The sequence below is a fragment of the Carcharodon carcharias genome, chromosome 9 (assembly GCF_017639515.1).
Source record: "Carcharodon carcharias isolate sCarCar2 chromosome 9, sCarCar2.pri, whole genome shotgun sequence".
In the NCBI taxonomy this organism is placed as follows: domain Eukaryota; kingdom Metazoa; phylum Chordata; class Chondrichthyes; order Lamniformes; family Lamnidae; genus Carcharodon; species Carcharodon carcharias.
In genome coordinates, this window is record NC_054475.1 from 127,469,725 (window position 1) to 127,490,096 (window position 20,372).

Sequence of the window (20,372 nt, forward strand, 5' to 3'; positions counted from 1 at the left end):
CAACATAGCTTTAATTCTGAGTTCCAGTTAGAAAGCTGTTTCACTTATTGATTTATTTCTTGCTTTGAGTTGTGTAAATAATAGTTGCAAAAGTATAAACTACTTCTCTTTTTACAGGAGGAGGAACTAAAAGCAGCTGAAATCTATGAAGAATTTTTAGCCTCCTTTGACTCAGGTGGTACAGGCAATGTAAAAACTTTTGTAAGAGGTGGCATTGTCAATGCAGCTAAAGGTAATTTTTAAAAATTGTACTTCACATTGTATGTGCCAAAATGTAGTGATAGTGTTCTTTAAAAATGTAACTATATATGAATATTTAAATAGCGAGTTAGAGACAATTATTAAGACTTTGAAGATCATATAACAAATGTATTCTATTTGTCTTTGTGCTTTAATTCTAATAATGAATATTAGTTTTACCTGTAATTTTGCGTGATAACTGAGCATTATCTCTTGTAGCAAGCATACAGCAACAGTAAAGAAACATGTACTGCTTTGTAAGGTTTCTAGTGACGAAAGTAATGTAATACACTTCCTTGCTTATAACCATTTTATATATGTTCATTCCAGCAATGCATGTTTATTTTGTAATTGCCAGTTTTTTAAGATATATTTGCAAGCCCCTTCATCTGATATCACCATAAATAGCTATGAGTTTTGAATGCTGACTATACTTCAATAATAATTATAAATTACTTTAGCCTTCTAGAGATTGATTCTTTCTTGCCAGACAGAGACCACCTGTAAATTTCTTGTTATTGAAAAGCCTAATGCGTTTTTGGTTGTCTTCTAGCAAAATTTTCTTCTAGACCTTAGCAATCAGTTTAACAAGACTCTCCGTGCATTTTAAGCGTGCATGTTCTGAGATGTTTCTCCCAGATTAGGGAGTCATGTGCCAAGAGTTGGTACAACTATTGCTGCCCAGGTGCACCACTCTAAAGGCACATCCCAGCTTTAATGATAGCTACAGCATTAGACCCGAACGTCACTTTAGCAGTTTGGTAGTTAAATTTAAGGTCAGGATGCATTTGTAGAGAGCAAAGCCGAGTTAACATTTCAGGTTGATGACCCTTCATCAGATGTTAGCTCTGTTTCTCTCCCTACAGATGCTGCCTGAGCTGCAGAGCACTGCCAGCATTTTCTGCTTTTATTTCAGGTTTCTAGCATCAGTATTTTGCTTTTGGATATTACACTCCTTTGGTAATTGTTCTCTTTTGGGTTAATTTTTTAGATGAGAAGGAAAGAGATGAACGGAGGACTAAACTGTATAAGCCTAAAGCTAGGTTTGGTGAAATAAAAACGTCACGTCAAGAAGTACCTTCTACACCAGCTGCACCTTCTGAAGCGAAGAAACCTGTACGTAAGGATATATAATTTATAATTACCCATATGAAGTGGGCTGTTGTAATTTATGTGATGGTCCTTCACAGAATTGTAAGCAGTCAAAGAGCGACACCAGACCAAAGGCAAAGATATTTAGAGGAGTGGCTAAAAGCTTGGTCAAAGTGGTGGCATTTAAGAAGAGAGGCAGGGGACTATAGGGTCGGAATTCCAGAGCTTGGCGATTACTTGGATGAAATCTCAGCATCCAGTGGTGGGATGAAGGGAGCAGTGGATGCGCAATAGTCCAGTGTTGGTGAAACACATTGTTATTTGAGGATTATAGGGCTGGAGAAGGTTGCAGAGATAGGGTTCAGTGAGTCTATGAAGGGTTTTGAACATAAAGACATTTTCAAACGGGAGCCTATGTAGATCAGTGATCGAATGGTTGTAGGTGACCGAGACTTGGTACACATTAGGATACAGGCACGAGAGTTATGGATGAGCCCAAGTTTATGGAAGAATAATCAGGCCTGTAGGTAACAAAAGTGCTAAGTTTCAATAGGCTAAGTTGAGTTAGGGGCTTAGATGGGCCATGTTATGGTGGTGGAAATGGGTGGTCTTTATGACGTCCAGGATATATTAAAAACTTAGCATAGTTCAAAAAAGGCAACGAGGTTGTGAAGCCTGGTTCATTGTTCAAGCAGAGCGATGGAATAGTGGACAAGGAAATGAACATTTTGCAGGGGAAGGAAGGAGGGTGGTTGGAGTGGTTCAAAATGATGAACTCAGTCTTTAAATAGAGGGCCCAGAGGGTGATTTTTGAGGAAGTGATCAATTAAATGACCACCCCTGGGAGCCCCATTCAGTTAATGTTGGAGGGGCGGGTACCCGAAGCTGGACCCTCAAGTTGGCAGCCCCACTGTCAGAGCTGGGAGCTACCGATGCAGGTAGGAGTGAGAGAAGGGATGCCTCAAGTTGGAGGCAGCCTCTGAAGCGATTTTAAACACTTTTTGCAGTAAAAAAGGCCAGAGCTACCAGATGATCATAATGGATAGGTAACCTCCCAATGAACTCCAGCAGCCGCAGCTGTGGTGGGGGCATCCTCAGTCCCTTTTCTGAACGCTGGCTGGAAAATTCCAGGCCCTCATAGGCTGCCATTTGCGGGTGCACCGTCACTTCTCCTGCTCCACCCCAATTCTCCCAGATCAAAAGCAGCCCAGAGGCAGGAGACTGGTATACCGGCCATGACAAGAAATTGCAGGCTCATTGGCTCCTGTCCTTCTGCAGCAGTTTAAAAATTCAGCTCACTGTGTCAAAAATCTAGTATCTGAATTTTAAAACAGTTATGCTCACCGATGTTCTATAGTTGATCTGTATTAAGTTATCTGGGCTACAAAGGGACAAGAAAATTAGTCGTCCTCATGGCTGCACAGTTATTCTTACCATAGATATTTGTATACAAATAGTTGGTGAGCACAGGATCAGCCTTGGCTTTGATGCCTTTACATTTAAATAGTCTGCAGGAGCCTTGGCTAACAAGTGGAGACTGGTTACTAGGCTGAGATACTGGAGGAATGTAGGAACCGTTATGACCAAGAAGAGGATGAAACCTATAGGAAGTGAGGGCTGGATGAGGGGCCCTTGTTAAATTAAAAGCAACTTCCTAAAGGGATTTGAGATTAGATTGTGTTTAAAGGAAGGTCAATCTCCTAACTATTTTAGATGTTGCTACTGCACCTGATTTTTCAAAACATGTATACCTTCAATTTAGTTTGGGATAATATTGAAGCTTGCCAGTGACATCCTGATAGAGAATTTCCAGTATTTTAAAAAGAAATTCAAGCATTCGGTTTGCTCATTTATCTGAAAGTACTTTGAAAGTAAACAGTACTTTGACCACACTGCCCTCATCATACGATTGTTTGCAGCTCACCAAACTGTGTTCCTGTGCAAGAAATCAACTTGTCAGCTTCTATGAAAGGTTTTTTTTAGTTATGTCTTTGTTTTGGTGTACATTGTGTTTATCTTTGAGGTTTTTTAACACTGATACTTCTCAGTCAGGATTCAAGACCAAACATTGGTTCCATTTCTCATTGGATTTATGGGTTGATTTGCTGAGAGATCCATTGTCGACATCAGCATAACAGTTTTATGGGAAGGTTGAGAGCTGGAATAGAGGAGTTCTGAAGGTGGGAAGTTGCATGAAGCTTTAACCATTTCCTGTAAGGTGGCAGAAACAATTCTGCACCTTTTTAAAACAGAAGTAGATGGGAAAATATGTTGAAAGTATATCAAGAATATCAACTTTCAGAGCAGTCAATGACCTAAACTCTGCACGTTTGTAAGCAAAAGGTTAAGCTTCCACCAATGCATTAATTATATGGCTGTTGAACTTGAAAGAAATTATGCATTTCAAGGTCAGAATTATGGAAATATGTTGGAATTTTTTTAAGCTTGTTTCTAATTGGGCATACCAGTTAACTAATTGCTTAAATTGCTTTTGGCAAAAAAATTTGCAGTGGGGGTTTGTGTGTGTTTTAGCATAATTGTTCTGTATAGGCTAACCTTTTCTCCTCCTTTCACCAAAAATAGGCTATCAAAAAAGTCAAAGATGAAAAAAAGAAGAGTAATCTGGAAATATTCAAAGAGGAGCTCAAACAGTAAGTCTACTGCAAAGTGCATAATATAGACCACAGTTTCTTAAATTAATACAGAAATTGGGTTTCTTATAAAAATAGAATTGAGCACTTATGGTGCATTATTTAGGATGGTGTCTTTTTAATGTTCCTACAGGATTCAGGAAGAGCGTGAAGAGAGACATAAAAATAAAAAAAAGAATAAAGAAGGAAACTTGAGACCAAGTAGATTTGAACCCATGCCTGCCGAACTGGAACAGCAGATAAACAGACGTGTCTGTAAGCATTCATTTCATCATTTTGATTCACAATAAACTGTTCGAAGTGCACATTGAACGATTAATTGGAAAGCAAAGTGATTTTATTAATCCCTTGCTAGTTTGTACAGATCTGTACTCTAGATATTAAAATCTTTTGCTCTCCTTTACTTTTTTTAACTGGTGCAATATATCTGATATATATGCCTAGTTCACACGAAGGGCATTAGAAGTGAGATATACTTAAGATTACACAGAGAGAGCAATTATTTATGCATGGCAAAAATACAAATTTCTGATAAATTCATTATTTTTACATTGTATCCAGTGCTTGATGATACTCCAGGATCATATGATTCAGGGGACCCTCATACTACAAACTTGTATGTCGGAAACATAAACCCACAGGTATCTTCAAGTTTTTATTGTAGCTTGTCATATTTTAGTATTCTTGATACTTTGGGTGCCTTAATTTTTTAATGGGACAGTTTATCATTAACAGATTTTTCTGTACTTTTAGATGGATGAAGAGATGCTTTGCAAGGAATTTGGCAAGTTTGGCCCTTTGGCAAGCGTAAAAATCATGTGGCCTAGAACAGAGGAAGAGCGAGCTAGACTTCGGAACTGTGGTTTTGTTGCCTTCATGAACAGAAAACATGCAGATAAAGCCCTTAAATCTCTCAATGGTAAGTAAATCAAAGTAGAGGTGTTAGATTGCAGGATATGGTAGTCAGGCATATTATCTGACTCTGGGTAATATCGGTCATCTCTTGCAAACCTGCCATTAACTTCAAGGCTATATCATGATGAGCTGCAGTTGACAAAAACCCAGTTTAATTTAAATTTTGTGTCTAGCTCGTATTAGTTTAATTTCAAGCTTCAGAGAGAGTACTTTTTTGAATTTGACAAGTTAAAGTAGATAAATTATTGCCCAGAAATTGGTGGAACGGTGCCTTGTGGTGAGTGTTGTGGATTGTATTTTTTTCCTCACCTTTCTGGTCTTATTTTTGCAATTGCGAATTGATGACAGTGTGGGGAGTCACCACGCCTCAAGATCAATAGGTCCAATGGTCATATTTCACTAACCAATTTTATCTGGGGTGGGGGGAGATCAAGAAACAGGAGGAACGACAGAGAATGAAATAGGGTGAATTAGATACATAAAAAGAAATTGTGGGGGAAAGAAAGATTTGACTAAGACAGGGTAAAAAGAGAAAAAAGTGATATGGAAGGCAAAAAAACTCAACAACATCTGCAAGATTGAGACTTTATGGTTTCAACTATTCCATTTTTTTGCGTTTCACCTCGGCCATAAATTACGCTATTATTGGGGCCCTTAAAACATGAAAGACCAGCCCTTAACATCTGTGCAATTCACTCATATTTATGGCACAAATCCAACGATTTCTTGTCACTCATGGTGAGTTCCTGATTTTGTGAGGCTAATGGTGGAGTGCCGCAAATCGTCCAACAATTTGTGGCGATTCATAACTCATGGCATTTCTCTTCCTTGCTGCAAATAGGTGGGCTTTTTCAGCACGATTAATGGGGACACCATGAACTCACTATTATTTTTCAGTTCCTGGACCATTGTTTTAGTTGTAAAGATTTAGTATATATATTTATGATGTCTTAAAATAATTAAACATTAACAAATTGCAAAAAACTATCTAGATGCAACTTTTTCAATGTAATGTAATTTGAAATTGTGTTCTTTTGAGCACTTATGGTGCTTTTTCTGTTAATATGTTTTAAATTAATTTATTGACTAATACTTAAAAGGGCTACCAAATTATCCGCTGTGCTAAAGATCAGGTGTGGTGTCATGTTTACAGGGAAATTTATAATGGGTTATGAAATGAAGCTGGGTTGGGGGAAGGCAGTGCCCACCCCTCCATACCCTATATACATTCCACCAGCTATGATGGAATTGACTCTTCCTCCTCCTCCATCGGGTTTACCTTTTAATGCACAGCCTAGAGCGAGACTAAGGAATCCTGATATGCCACTGCCACCATCAAAATCCAAGGAGGAATTTGAGAAGGTAAAATGATGTGAATGATTTCTGTGCATGCTAGAGAATCAAAAATTAAATGTGAATATAAAACTTGCTGTAGGCCTAGTGTTGTGAGTCTTTGCTTAAATGTTTGAAGGTTGACTTCCCTTCCATTGCTCGTTCTTTAAATTTCTTTTGTAGATAGTAGTGAGGTTATGCATACATTTTGAGGCTCTTGCAAGTAACATCTTGTCACCATGAGATGTCAAAGAGTATATAAAATCAGCCTGGAACTGGTTTTGCACAAGTGTGTTTGGGACCTTGTTAACAATTCAATTCAACCCAAATTTGACACTTCTAGTTTTGAATGATGACCTGACTAAGAATAACTTTATTTTTATTATTTTTAATTTTTATTTTATATTTATTATGTACTTTTTTTTCCCGAGCAAGCTGGAATGCATGGAACTATAGCACTTTGTTTTTGTGGTCTTTTAAGGGCAGAGCCACTTAGTAGCCAGTTTAAGCAGAATTGGAACTCTTGGTTATAAAAAAATTGACAAGGTGTCAATTTTGATATGCATATAGTAGGAATGAAACATTTCAGATGTGCTCTGCATTCTTTTAGTCCTTCATAATCACAGAATCACACAGTGCAGTAGAGGTCCTTCGGCCCATTGAGCTTGCACTGACACATGAGAAACACCTGACCTACTTACCTAATCCCATTTACCAGCACTTGGCCCATAGCCTTGAATGTTATGACATGCCAAGTGCTCATCCAGGTACTTTTTAAAGGATGTGAGGCAACCCGCCTCCATCACCCTCCCAGGCAGTGCATTCCAGACCGTCAGCACCCTCTGGGTAACAAAGTTTTTCCTCACATCCTCCCCTAAACCTCCTGCCCCTCACCTTGAATTTGTATCACCTCGTGACTGACCTTTCAACTAAGGGGAACAGCTGCTCCCTATCCAACCTATCCATGCCCCTCATAATCTTGTACACCTCGATCAGGTTGCCCCTTAGTCTTCTCTGCCCCAGCGAAAACAACACTAGTCTATCCAACCTCTTTTCATAATTTAAATGTTTCATCCCAGGCAACATCCTGGTGAATCTCCTCTGCACCCCCTCCAGTGCAATCACATCCTTCCTGTAATGTGGCGACCAGAACTGCAAACAGTACTCCAGCTGTGGCATCACCAAGGTTCTATACAATTCCAATATGACCTCCCTACTTTTGTAATCTATGCCTCAATTGATAAAGGCAAGTGTCCCATATGCCTTTTTCACCACCCCACCAACATGCCCCTCCGTCTTCAGAGATCCATGGACACACACCAAGGTCCCTTTGTTCCTCAGAACTTCCTAGTGTCATGCTGTTCATTAAATACTTGTGAAATTACTGCTTCCAAAGTATATCACCTCTCACTTTTCAGGGTTAAATTCCATCTGCCACTTATCTGCCCATTTGACCACCCCGTCTATATCTTTCTGTAGCCCAAGACACTCAACCTCACTGTTAACCACCCGGCCAATCTTTATGTCATCCGCAAGTTTACTAATCCTACCCCCCACATAATCATCTATGTCGTTTATATAAATGACAAATAATAGGGGACCCAGCACAGATCCCTGTGGTACGCCATTGGACATGAGCTTCCAATCACAAAAGCAGCCTTCTGTCATCACCCTCTGTCTCCTACAACTAAGCCAATTTTGAATCCACCTTATCAAATTACCCTGTGCATTTGCCTTCTTTATAAGTCTCCCATGTGGGACCTTGTCAAAGGCTACACACCTGGTCACCTCCTCAAAAAATTCAATCAAATTTGTTAGGTATGACCTCCCTCTGACAAAGCCATGCTGACTATCCCTGATCAAACTTTTCCTCTCCAAGTGGAGATAGATTCCCTCCTACAGAATTTTCTCCAATAGTTTCCCTACCACTGACGTGAGACTCACTGGCCTGTAGTTTCCTGGCTTATCTCTACAACCCTTCTTAAATAGCAGAACCACATTAGCTGTTCTCCAGTACTCTGGCACCTCTCCTGTGGCCAGAGAGGAATTAAAAATTTGGATCAGAGCCCCTGTGATCTCCATCCTTGCCTCCCTCAGCAGTCTGGGACACAAATCATCCAGACCTGGACGTTTGTCCACTTTTAAGCCTGCCAACACCTCCAATCTCTTGTCACTCCCTATATCAATTTGCTCAAGAACCTCGAGGTCTCTCTCCCTGAGTTCCATACCTTCATCCTCATTCTCTTGGTTGAAGACGGATGTGAAGTATTCGTTCAACACTCTAGCGATGTCCTCTGGCTGCACCCAGAGATTGCCCCCTTGGTGCTTAATGGGCCTTACTTTTTCCCTGGTTATTCTCTTCCCATTGATATACTTATCGAATACCTTGGGATTTTCCCCACTTTTATGAGAGCTTTCTCATATCCCCTCGTTGCTTTCCAAATTGCTTTCTTAAGCTCCACCTTGCACTCTCTGTACTCCACTAATGCTTCCACTGATTTGCTCCCCATGTACCTGCTAAAAGCCTCTTTTCCTTCTCATAATATCCTGAATATCTCTGGTCATCCATGGTTCTCTGGGCTTGTTACTCCTTCCCATCACCCTAGAGGGAACATGTTGAGCCTGTCCCCTCTCCATTTCCTTTTTGAACACCCCCCATTGCTCTTCTGTAGATTTCCCCACAAGTAGCTGTTTCCAGTCTATCTTGGCCAGATCCTGCCTTATTTTACTAAATTCCACTCTCCCCCAATCCATAACATTTTTTTACAACTTGTCTATTTCTTTGTCCATAACAAGCTTAAATTGTACCATGTTGTGGTCGCTGTCACTAAAATGCTCCCCCACCACCATTTCAGCCACCTGTCCGGCTTCATTCCCCAGAATTAGGTCCAGCACTGCGCTGTCCCTTATTGGACCCTCTACACATTGACCTAAAAAGTTCTCCTGTACACATTTCAAGAAATTCACCCCATCCAAGCCCTTAACACTATGTCTATCCTAATTAATGTTGGAAAAGTTGAAATCACCTAATATAATTACCCTCTTGTTATTGTTTTTACACACCTCCGCGAATTGTGCACATATTTACTCCTCAATTTCCCACTGACTCTCTGGAGGTCTATAATAAACACCTAACAATGTGGCTGCCCCTTTTTTATTCCTAAGCTCTACCCGCAAAGCTTCATTCGATGCCCCCTCCAAGATATCATCTCTCCTTACTGCCATAGCTGACTCCTTAACTAATAATGTAATGCCTCCTCTTTTACCCCCTCCCCTGTCTCGCCTGAAGATTCTATATCCCGGAATGTTGAGTTGCCAGTCCTGCCCCTCCCTCAACCACGTCTCTGCGATGGCTACTATATCACAATTCCACGCGTCAATCCTCACCCTTAACTCATCCGTTTTACCTGTAATACTCCTGGCATTAATGTAGAGGCCATCCAGCCTTGCCTTAGTTCCATGAAACTTAATGCAGCTGTACTCCCTCTGACTTAATTGTTTTACTGTATTATGATGTGTCCCTACTCTGCTAACATTCTGTGTCCCCTCCCCCTGCCAAATTAGCTTAAACATCTCCCAACAGCACTAGCAAACCTGCCCGCTAGGATGTTAGTCCTACTCTGGTTCAGATGTAGACCGTCCTGCTTGTACAGGTCCCACCTTCCCCATAAACAGTCCCAGTGATCCAGGAATCTAAAACCCTCCCTCCCGCACCAACTCTTAAGCCACGTATTCATCTGTGCTAATCTCCTATTTCTGAGCTTGCTAGCACGTGGCACTGGGACCTTAGAAGTCCTGCTTTTTAGTCTACTGCCTAACTCCCTGAATTCTTGATGCAAGACCTCATCCCTCTTTCCATTTATGTCATTGGTACCAACATGTACCATGACCTCTGCCTTCAGGATGCCCTGCAGCCATTAGTGACATCTCAGATCCTGGCATCAGGGAGGCAATACACCATCCTGGAGTCATGTTGACGGCCACAGTAGTGCCTATCTGTTCCCCTGACTATAGAATCCCCTATTACTATTGCTCTTCCTCTCTTCCTCCCTTCCTGTACAGACAGGCTGCTTGTGGTGCCAGAAGCTTGGCTCTGTCTGCACTCGCTGGAGGAACCAGCGGCCTAATCAGCCTCCAAAATGGAACAACGATTTGTGAGCGGGTCCTCAAGAACATTAGCTTTTCAAAATAGGGAATCAGCCAACAATTTGAAATCACAATGATCACAACCTATTTATAAGTATCTTCTCAGATGCTAACTGAAAGCCCAAACAATTTTTTAAAAAAACTTCAAATTTCCTTACTGTCAAAATTGAAGTCTGTATTTTTACTGATGAACTTTTGCGCTCTATGTAGAATTTAACTATATTCTAATATGTTAATTATGTAGTGTAAATGTTTGTTTACAATTCGTAAAATTAAGATTCATTCCCACATGGAAGAGGCACAACTTTTTCTCAGTTCCAGCCTTTTTAATTGATGCAAATCTTGGCCGTCTGCTGCACTATTAATTCAGTAACAGATTCAGCCAAACGTATAATGTACAGAACTTCCAGAACCAAGTGTTTCAGCTCATTATGTCCCTGTAATAGGTAGTCATGATATGCCATTGTTGCAGTGGACTTTTTTTTTTGCTTTGTTCTGGAGTGCAGACATGTTATTACCCACCTCTAAAGTCTTGAGATGTTGTAAAATAACAAGGTAACCTCAGTACTGCGGGATACTGTTAATACTGACATCTACAATATGCTGTTGCTTTAATGCAAGTTAAAACCGAACTTGTGCTTTAAACTAAGTTTTTTTTTATAGACTTTCTGGTCCCCACAACACCAAAATTATTATATTTTGCATTTTGTGATACTCTATATTCAACCATGTAGTGATACTTTAGAGTGTTTCTGCACCGAGACCCAGCAACTGATGATTGAACCTAGTAGTACCCGCTACAGTAGTGCAGGTTACAGAAAAATCAAGGGAGAGCAAACTTATATCATACTCCAGATGTATAGATTTTGTGTGTTAGACCAAATGCCCTGGTGAGTAAGCTGCTTTCAAGTATTTAGTGCTTTGTCTGTTTCTGTAGGTTCTTTGTTTTCAGATTAAACACCAGCTAGGCATAGCATTAAAATACCAACTGTTGCTTTTGTTTTGTACTTGATGCTGTATGTCCTGCAGTGTTTCACCAGCAAATACTCACATTCTTTATATTTTTACTATTTGATGTGACTTCATGTGCAGACTCTGTCCGAAGCCGTAGTCAAAGTGGTTATCCCAACAGAAAGGTACACTTTCAGTTCATTCTTACTACTACTGCTACTACGACTAAGCAGCCTATTTGCGACAAGACTTTTAGTAGACCAAAGGATTTTTTTCCACATGTGCTTACGTGCCTTAAAGGATGGGCCCCATTTCTGCGAGCAACCATATAGTTCTAGAAATATTCCATTAATTCATGATCTGAAAGTAGACTTATCAATATTTAGTCCTAGAAGTGGCTTAAAATAAACTGACAGACTATTTAGAGCTAACTGTTACATCTATATTGAAACAATTCTTAATTAACTAGAGCTAGAAGTTTGTGGAGGATTTTACAAACTAATTTTGGCAGAGTTTTTTTGCGCTTTGTTACTAAAATGTAGTTGAAGTGTTGATATATACTTCGCTGTTGCTTAGTAATGAACTTGGTTGAGCTTATGCTGTGATGTCTTGCTCAGAGGAATGGGGACTCTTGGTACGTAATAGCTTAAAAACCCCAAATAAATAGATTCGTGGATAGAGTGTGCCTTAGTCACAGCACAATGAACGGACCAGAGGAACAGGGGACTGAAGTGGCGGCTTGCTGATGCCTCAGGACGCTGAACTGAGTGGAGCCTGGTGCTGGTTTTCACTGTTCCGTGCGAATGTCCAGGGCTTCGCGGGATAACAAGGATGCGAACCACGGTTTGAGCCTGTTAGCTCTTCACTCTTTGGTAGTTTTTACTATTAGTAATCAACTCGGCCACTGAATTATGGACACTTGGTACTTTCAGGTAATACTTACACTACAAATAGCTTCTATACTTATGTATACCAGCTGCAATGGATTTGTGAACCCAACTTATAACATTGTTTTGTTATTTTCAGATATTGTTATTTTGTTGTAACAAATTCTAAAACTTTGTGGATGTTAGGTTGTATTTTAAAGCTGCAATATACGTCCATAAAACACCAAGAACATCTAGTACACTAGTAGAATATTTTGTCACAACTACATGCACCAGAATGAAAATGCAATCAAAATTAGTGAACTTCAATTTCAGAGCATCGATCCATTCATTTCCTGTATGTTCCTCGAAGCACATCATGTGTCTCATGACTTGCAACTGTTGTAAAACAAATTGTTGTTGAAGTTGATACACTTAGCAGCAAGTATCATAAAGGACTGGCTAAATTGAGGCTTCCAGTGCACAAATGTATTAATGCTTTCAAATATTGCACATCACTTGTTTGTAGCTACACCTCTACAAGCTAGCTTAGTGCCAAGGAAAGTCCCACTGTATATTGTGGCTTTAAAAGGTTAAAATATTGAACTATGAATTCTAATTTGGTATCAATATTTGTCATTATTCCTGAATTTTGTGCACAGTACCATTTCTGTGTTTTTTCGGTTTTAATATAAAGTGAAAATAAGCATAACTGTAGGAAAATGTACCATCCAAAATCTTGGTAATGTACAAGTATGCAGTAAAAATAGCTAGCTTTTACTTATCGGGAGTGGGGAGGACGATTGGATGGTGCAGTGGGTTAGAACTAGCCTTTCTCCTTAAGAAACCTGAATTTAAATCTGGCCCAGCCTCACCTGTTTATTAGCCATAATCAAGATACAATTAAAATATATTTGGGCAGTATCAATATATTTCCCAGTGAACGTGGGACTAGAACAGAAAACTGACAGTCTTACTCAAGCGGGAAATGGAAAAAAATCATATTCGTCTAATAGGAGTGCTCTTTCGAGGTTTGGGCTGAGACCCATCGTTGGAGCAGAGTAGAGGGAGCTTTACTCCACATCTAACTTTTCCTATTATCTGTGTTTGATGCTTTGGGTTCCTAAAATGGAAAAATGTTCCATTCGCCAACACCAACATCCTTCACACTGAAGAGTACAAAATTCAAACAAAATTTTTTTTAAAGTTTGAACTTCTAAATGCAATTGCAAAAATATTGCCTGTAGTAGCTGATAGTAGTAAGCAATGCAGTAAAAATGTAGGTGGTTGTAGTCATGCAAGTTTTCTGTTGGATTGGAGATCTGCTTTATGTATCTTGAAACACTGCACCAATTGCTTTGAGATTGTGGATTCACTGAGAAAGGGGACAGCATCAACTTCTCTTGTCTTATTTCTGTTGATTCAAATTCTATTATGGCCTTCACTTTTGAAAGCACTTCTGTAATTCCTCACTATTTAAGATATGCTTAACTGGGTATTTTTGAACAATGTTTAATTTTCTTTTGTTCTGTTAGGAACCTATTGTGTCTAATTCATCGAATGATCGAATTTGTGGTGCGTGAGGGACCAGTTTTTGAAGCTTTAATTATGAATCGAGAAATTAATAATCCCCAGTTTAGGTAAAAGTTAATGTTATATTTATGGTTTTAATCAACTTTTTTATTCATATAGTAAAATGGTGTGATGATTCTTTTCATAACTCCTTTGCCAGATTCCTATTTGAGAACAAGAACCCGGCACATGTATACTATAGATGGAAACTGTTTTCTATTCTGCAGGTAAATTAAAGTTACAAATATTTCAATTAATTCGTTCCTTTTAATAGCTTTTGCTTTGGTGTTGGTGTGCCTGGTTAACAATTGGTTAACTTAATTTGCTGTGTCTTAATCTTCAGCTGAAGATGCTATATTCAGGAAAAGTAGTATATTCTCACTGCTATTGTGCTACTTACTGTTTTTATATCCTATTGCCATATTTAAATATAAAACTGTCAATGCTAAAAGATAAGTTATTTAATTTGTTCAAAATTTCCTTAAGTGCTGCCCAATTACTTCATTGTCTGAGAAATCTAATCCAAGATAGGGTTTTGAAATCCAAATTGCTTGTGCTGTTTCTGTGCACTTAGGGTGATTCTCCAACTAAATGGCGAACAGAGGATTTCCGAATATTTAAATGTGGTTCAGTGTGGCACCCTCCACCTATGAATCCCTATTTGCACGGCATGCCGGAGGATGGAGAAATAGAAGTACCTGTTGAACAAGAGGAACCAGTGAAGAAAGGGCAACTGAAGGATGAGTGAGTGCTACTGTCTTTATAAGGTGGTGAATATCTGATCTACTGCCTGCGGGGATTTCTAAGTATAAAGTATTTAACTACTGTAGAGACCTGAATAACTATTCTAGAACTACCTGCAGGAATCTCTTGTATATAACTGCTGTAGGAATCAATTCCCTGCAGCGATCTCTAAATAACTAGTATGGAAGTGCCTTCAGGAATCCCCAAATCTCATGTGAATGAAATGGCATTAAAAAAAAAATCACAAAGTGATCAACCCCTTTTCCTGAGACTGTGCCCCCATGGTTTATATTCTCTGACTGGCAAAAACAATCTGTGTCTACCCTGTCAAGCCCTTTCAGAATTTTGTAGGTTTCAATGAGATCGCTTCTTATGCTTCTAAACGTGAGAGAATATAAGTTCAGTTTACTCAGATTCTCATAGGACAACCTGTACATCCCAGGGACCAATTTAGTGAACCTTCTCTATACCACCTCCTATGCAGACATATCCTTTCTAAAAATGTGGAGACCAAAACTGCGCACACTATTCCAGATGTGATCTCACCAGAACCCTACACAATTGTAACAAGACTTCTGCATTCTTGTACTCGAATCCGCTTGCAATAAAGGCCAACATGCCGTTTGCCTTCCCAATTGCTTGCTGCACCTGCATGCTAACTTTCTGCATTTCTTGTATGAGGGCACTCAAGACTCTTTAAACATCAGCATTTACAGCTTTCACAGCCTTACAACCAAAATGAATAACTTCAAACTTCCCTACATTATACTGCATTTGCCATCATGTTGCCCACTCACTAACCTGGCTATATCCCTTTAGCCTCTCTGTGTTCTGCCCACAGCTTACCTTTACACAAAGCTTGGTATCACCAGCAGACTTAGATACATTACTCTCTGCATTTTCGTCTAAGTCATTAAAATAGATTGTAAGTAGCTGAGGCTCCAGTACTGATCATTGCGGCACTCCATTATTCACTGCCTGCCAACTTGAAGAAAACCTCGATTATGCCCACTCTCTGCTTTCTTTCTGTTAATCAATCCTCTATCTATGCTAATATATCACTCACAATTCCATTAACCCTTATCTTGCACATTAACCTATTATGTGGCACCTTACCAAATGCCTTTTAGAAATCCAGATATCCTACATCTGTTGGTTTTTCCATTATCTACCCTATTAGTTACATCCTCAAAGATCTCTAATAAATATGTCAAACAGGATTTCCCTTTAGTAAAATCATGTTGACTTACTTTAATCATACTATGCTTTTCCAAGTGCATTGTTAAGACTTCCTTAATAACATATTCCAACATTTTCCCAACAACTGTTAGGCTAACTAGCCTGTAATCCTCTGCCTTCTCTTGAAAAACAGTGTAACATTTGCCAACTTCCAATCTGATGGTACTGTTTCAGAATCTAAGGAATTTTGGAAAATTATGGCTAGTGCATCCACTGCCTCTGCAGTTATCTTTTTTAGAACCCTACAGTCTAGGTCATCAGGCCCTGGGAATTTGTTGGATTTTAGTCTCTTAAGTTTCTCCAATACTTTTTCTCTACTGATATTAATTTCCTTATTTCTCACTTTTTAGCCCTTAGGTTACATCTGTTTCAGGTATGCAGCTTGTATCTTCTACTGTGAGGACAGACACAAAATATTTGTTCAGTGCCTCTGCCATTTCCTCTTTCATAGAGTTTTACAGCATGGAAAGAGGCCCTTTGGCCCATCGTGTCCATGCCGGTCATCAAGCCCCTATCTACTCTAATCCCATTTTCCAGCACTTGGCCTGTAGTATCTCATGCTTTCAGTGAAAACTGCGACTTACATGTGGCTCCCTTGACTCACTGTGTAGAGTCATTTGAACTTCCAGGAGACTGAGTCACAGGCACTCGATTGATCTTGGAGATGTTTTTGAGCTGACGTTCTGAGGGTTGGAACCTCAGGCAGGAAATTCAAAACCCAGAGTACTGTCCCCACAATTTAAAGGGGCAACTCATAACTGTGCTGCAGAGAGGCCATCCCTTAAAGTGGCAACAGATTGGAGTCGCTAAGGGGTGAATATTTAGGAGGCTCCCTGCAAGGAGGAGTAGCGGTAGCATGCGAAACATCCATCCTGTAGTTCTTCATCCTCGAGCCTCTGCTTCTAAGGGACCAACCTTGACTTTAGCTACTCTCTTCCTTTTTAATATATTTATGAAAGCTCCAACCTGATTTTCTATTTCTGGAGTTTACTCTCATATTCTAGTTTTTCCCCTTTTTATCATTTTTTTTGGTGGCTCTTTGCTGGTTTCCAAAACACTCCCAATCCTTGGACTTGTTATTGTTTTTTTTACAATATTGTAAGCCTCTTCTTTTAATCTGTTATTTTGCTTAATTTACTGAATGAGCCATGGTTGGGTCTGTCTTGCTGAGTTTCTATTTTTCAATGGAATGTATTTTTGTTGAACATTTTGAATTGTTTCTTTAAATATTTTCCACTGTTCGTTTAACTCCATAAATTTTAGCCTGTTTACCCAGTTAACCTTAGGCTGTTCTCCCCTCACCTATGTATTTGGCTTTGTTTAAGTTTAAGATTCTTGTTTGTGACTAGAGTATGTCACTTTCAAACTTAACATGGAATTTAAGGGTGTTATGATCTCTGTTTCCTTGTGGATCTTTTACTATGACATTACGAATTAACCCTGCTTCGTTACATAATGATTGAGCCCGTATTCTTGAGCAAGATCACACTAAAGAATGAAAAGATCAAACTGGTAGACAAATTTTGTTACTTAGGAAGCATGTTAACATTGGATGGAAAGTGCGACAAGAAATAAGACGAAAGGATTGGAATGGCCAAGCATTCATTTCAAAAACCGAAGAAGTTTGATTGATGTAAAATTAGCCACAAAAATTAAGCTGGAATACTATGTCACACCAATTTTGACATATGGCAGCAAGTATTAGATGATCAGTGAAACAATGCAGAGAAGAATTGAGGCTGCAAAGTTGTGGTCTTTAAAGCGAATAATGAACATATCTTGGGCAAGTCACACTACCAGTGAAGGGGTGCGAGCAGAATCTGAGACCAAAAGAACGCTGCTGACCAAGGTCAGGAAAAAGCAGTTGGAACCTTTTGGGCATGTAATAAGAGCTTATGATTTATAAAGCCTGACGCTGATGGGAAAGATCAATGGTAAAAGAGATCGAGGTAGACAATGAATGTTCTTTTTAAAGATCCTCGAAAATTGAATGAATGTACCACGAACGATGAAGATCCATGTCTCGAGATAGGATTAACATATGAATTAGGAGCAGAGTAGGCCACTTGGCCCCTTGAGCCTGCCCCGCCATTCAATAAGATCATGGCTGATCTGTTTGTAACTTCAACTCCACATTTCCCACTGACTCCCGATAACCTTTCACCCCCTTGCTTATCAAGAATCTGTCTAGCTCTGCTTTAAAAATATTCAAAGAGTCTGCTCCCACTGCCTTTCAAGGAAACGAGTTCCAAAGATTCATTACCCTCAGAGAAAAAAATTTCTCCTCACCCCTTTAACAAATGGGCAACCCCTTACTTTTAAACAGCGACCCCCTACTTCTAGATTCTCCCACAAGAGGAAACATCCTTTCCACATCCACCCTGTCAAGACTGCTCAGGATCATATGTGTTTCGATCAAGTCACCTCTGTCTCTTCTAAACTCCAGCAGTTGCAAGCCTGTCTGTCCAACCTTTCCTCATAAGACAACACTCTCATTCCATGGGAAGATGGAAGTCCATCCTGAGGGCATGGTACTCGAAAAGGGGGAGAGATCTCATTGATTCATGGTAGATTTTGTGTTTGGGTTTATGCTAATAAGTTTGCACGGAAACTTGCTGATAACTTCACATCATCAAATCCAGCTCAGTGCTGAGTTCATTCTAGGCACAATTTTTTGATAGCTCCTCGAATGAGGCGAACCTCCACGCCCATGACTTTTTGCTGGAATTCAGTCTCATAGGTGTCAACTAACTGATAATACTTTGCAAAGGCACTAATGTTGATGTGTGTACCTGGATAGTTATGTTAGTAGACTGCTTGTCCATAGAGATTATCAGAACTGAACCAATTCCTGTCTTTACTTCGTTTTCTCTCATATTTGCTTCCAACTGAAGTCCCCAGTTAGTAATTGGGAGTTGGATCATTTTGGATCATTTTCTTCTTCCTAACACCGGAGTGCTGAGACCCACCGTAGCACCTTTGTCACTGCTCCAGTTGTGATTGAACCTGGCATTGTCCTGATAATTATGCCTTTTCTACTCACAGGATAAACAGTCGTTGTGGGAACTGGAAACTTTATTCAACAGTGCATTTAGAATGATACACCTATCACAGGCAAAAAATCAGCACATTTCTTCTCTAATAGCAGGAAGTGTAAGAGAGAATATTTGGCTCTATTAACTCATATTTTCAAACAGACATCTGTCAGTTTCAATGAAAGAGTGATTTGCGCTTACTGGTGTACTATTGACTTTGTAGGCTTCTATGAGATGGCATCTCTAAGGAACACTGGAATTCAGCATAGTTGCTTAAGACTGATCCAAGCATTCTTTTGGGCTATTCAAGCTATTATAATAGGCTGTGCCATCTCAATTCAAACTTTTTTCATCACCAAGTAACGATGACAAGTAAAACAAAAATCAAATTTTTTTAGATGTTTGATATACACCTCATTCACACAGCAGAATTGTGCCCTATTTAATGTCTAAATTTAGGATACATATGTTATTTTTATAAAGCTCTTGAAGATATTGTGTGTTTCAGCCACCTCTTTGTGTTTACTAGACAGAATAGTGCAGATGAATTCAAAGTCAACTCAGACACAAAGAGAAATTATTAAGAAACGTAAGAGCGGGAGTAGGTCATTTGGCTCTTCGAGCCTGCCCCACCATTCAGTCAGATCATGGCTAATCTGGTTGTGGTCTCAGCTCCACTTTCAAGTCTGCCCCCCATATCCCTTGAACTCCTTGCCTAACAAAAATCTGTCTAACTCAGCCTGAATAAGTTCAAAGAACCAGCCTCCACTACTTTCTGGAGAAGAGAATCCCACACACTAATGACCCTTTGGGAGAAAAAAATCCTTTCATCCCTGTCTTAAAAGGGAGACCTCAAATTTTTAAGCTATGTCCCCTAGTTTTAGTCTTCCCCCACAAGAAGAAACAACCTCTAGGTATCCACCCTATCAAGTCCCCTCAGGATCTTATATGTTTCAATAAGATCACCTCTTATTCTTCTAAACTCCAATGGGTATAGGCCTAACCTGTTCAACCTTTCTTCATAAGACAACCCCTTTGTTCCAGTGCCCTTTCTCTGATCTGTTTCGAAAGCAATTATATATTTTTTAAATAGGGAGACCAAAACTACACATTACTCCAGATGTGGTCTCACCAAGGCCCTGTACAGCTGTAGTAAAACTTCCCTACTTTTATGTTCCGTTTTTCTTGCAGTAAAAGCCAGCATTCTACTTGCCTTTCCATTCACTTGCTTCTGCCTTCTAAGTTTGTGGTTCGTGTACCAGGACACCTAGATCCCTCTGTACCATCGAGTTCTGCAATCTTTCTCCATTTAAATAGTGTACTGCCTTTCTATTCTTCTTGCCAAAGTGGGCAAGTTTGCATTTACCCACATTATACTCCATCTGCCACTCAACCTATCTATATCCATTTGCAGACGTGCTTCCTCTTGCCAGCTTTCTTTTCTACCTATCATCGGCAAACTTAGCTATGTTTACCCCCTTCATCCAAATGTTGATATAGATTGTAAATCGTTGAGGCTCCAGCACTGCTCCCTGTGGCACTACACTAGTAACAGCTTGTCAACCCAAAAAAGACCCATTTATCCCTAA

The 20,372-nt window shown here is 39.6% G+C and overlaps 1 protein-coding gene across 10 annotated transcripts in view; it reads left to right on the forward strand.

Annotated features, from left to right (window-relative positions):
- LOC121281896 (U2 snRNP-associated SURP motif-containing protein-like) overlaps window positions 1-20,372 on the forward strand; it is a 64,873-nt gene that overhangs the window by 20,977 nt on the left and 23,524 nt on the right. For 9 of the 10 annotated variants that reach the window (XM_041195043.1, XM_041195040.1, XM_041195036.1 and 6 more), the window contains 11 exons: window positions 118-232; window positions 1,232-1,356; window positions 3,916-3,983; window positions 4,117-4,238; window positions 4,545-4,624; window positions 4,737-4,902; window positions 6,052-6,260; window positions 11,469-11,512; window positions 13,729-13,833; window positions 13,926-13,992; window positions 14,340-14,509. In XM_041195043.1, coding sequence (XP_041050977.1) covers window positions 118-232; window positions 1,232-1,356; window positions 3,916-3,983; window positions 4,117-4,238; window positions 4,545-4,624; window positions 4,737-4,902; window positions 6,052-6,260; window positions 11,469-11,512; window positions 13,729-13,833; window positions 13,926-13,992; window positions 14,340-14,509 — 1,271 coding nt within the window. Of the gene's footprint in view, window positions 1-117; window positions 233-1,231; window positions 1,361-3,915; window positions 3,984-4,116; window positions 4,239-4,544; window positions 4,625-4,736; window positions 4,903-6,051; window positions 6,261-11,468; window positions 11,513-13,728; window positions 13,834-13,925; window positions 13,993-14,339; window positions 14,510-20,372 lie in introns of those variants that run through there. The other variant, XM_041195045.1, reaches the window with a different exon arrangement.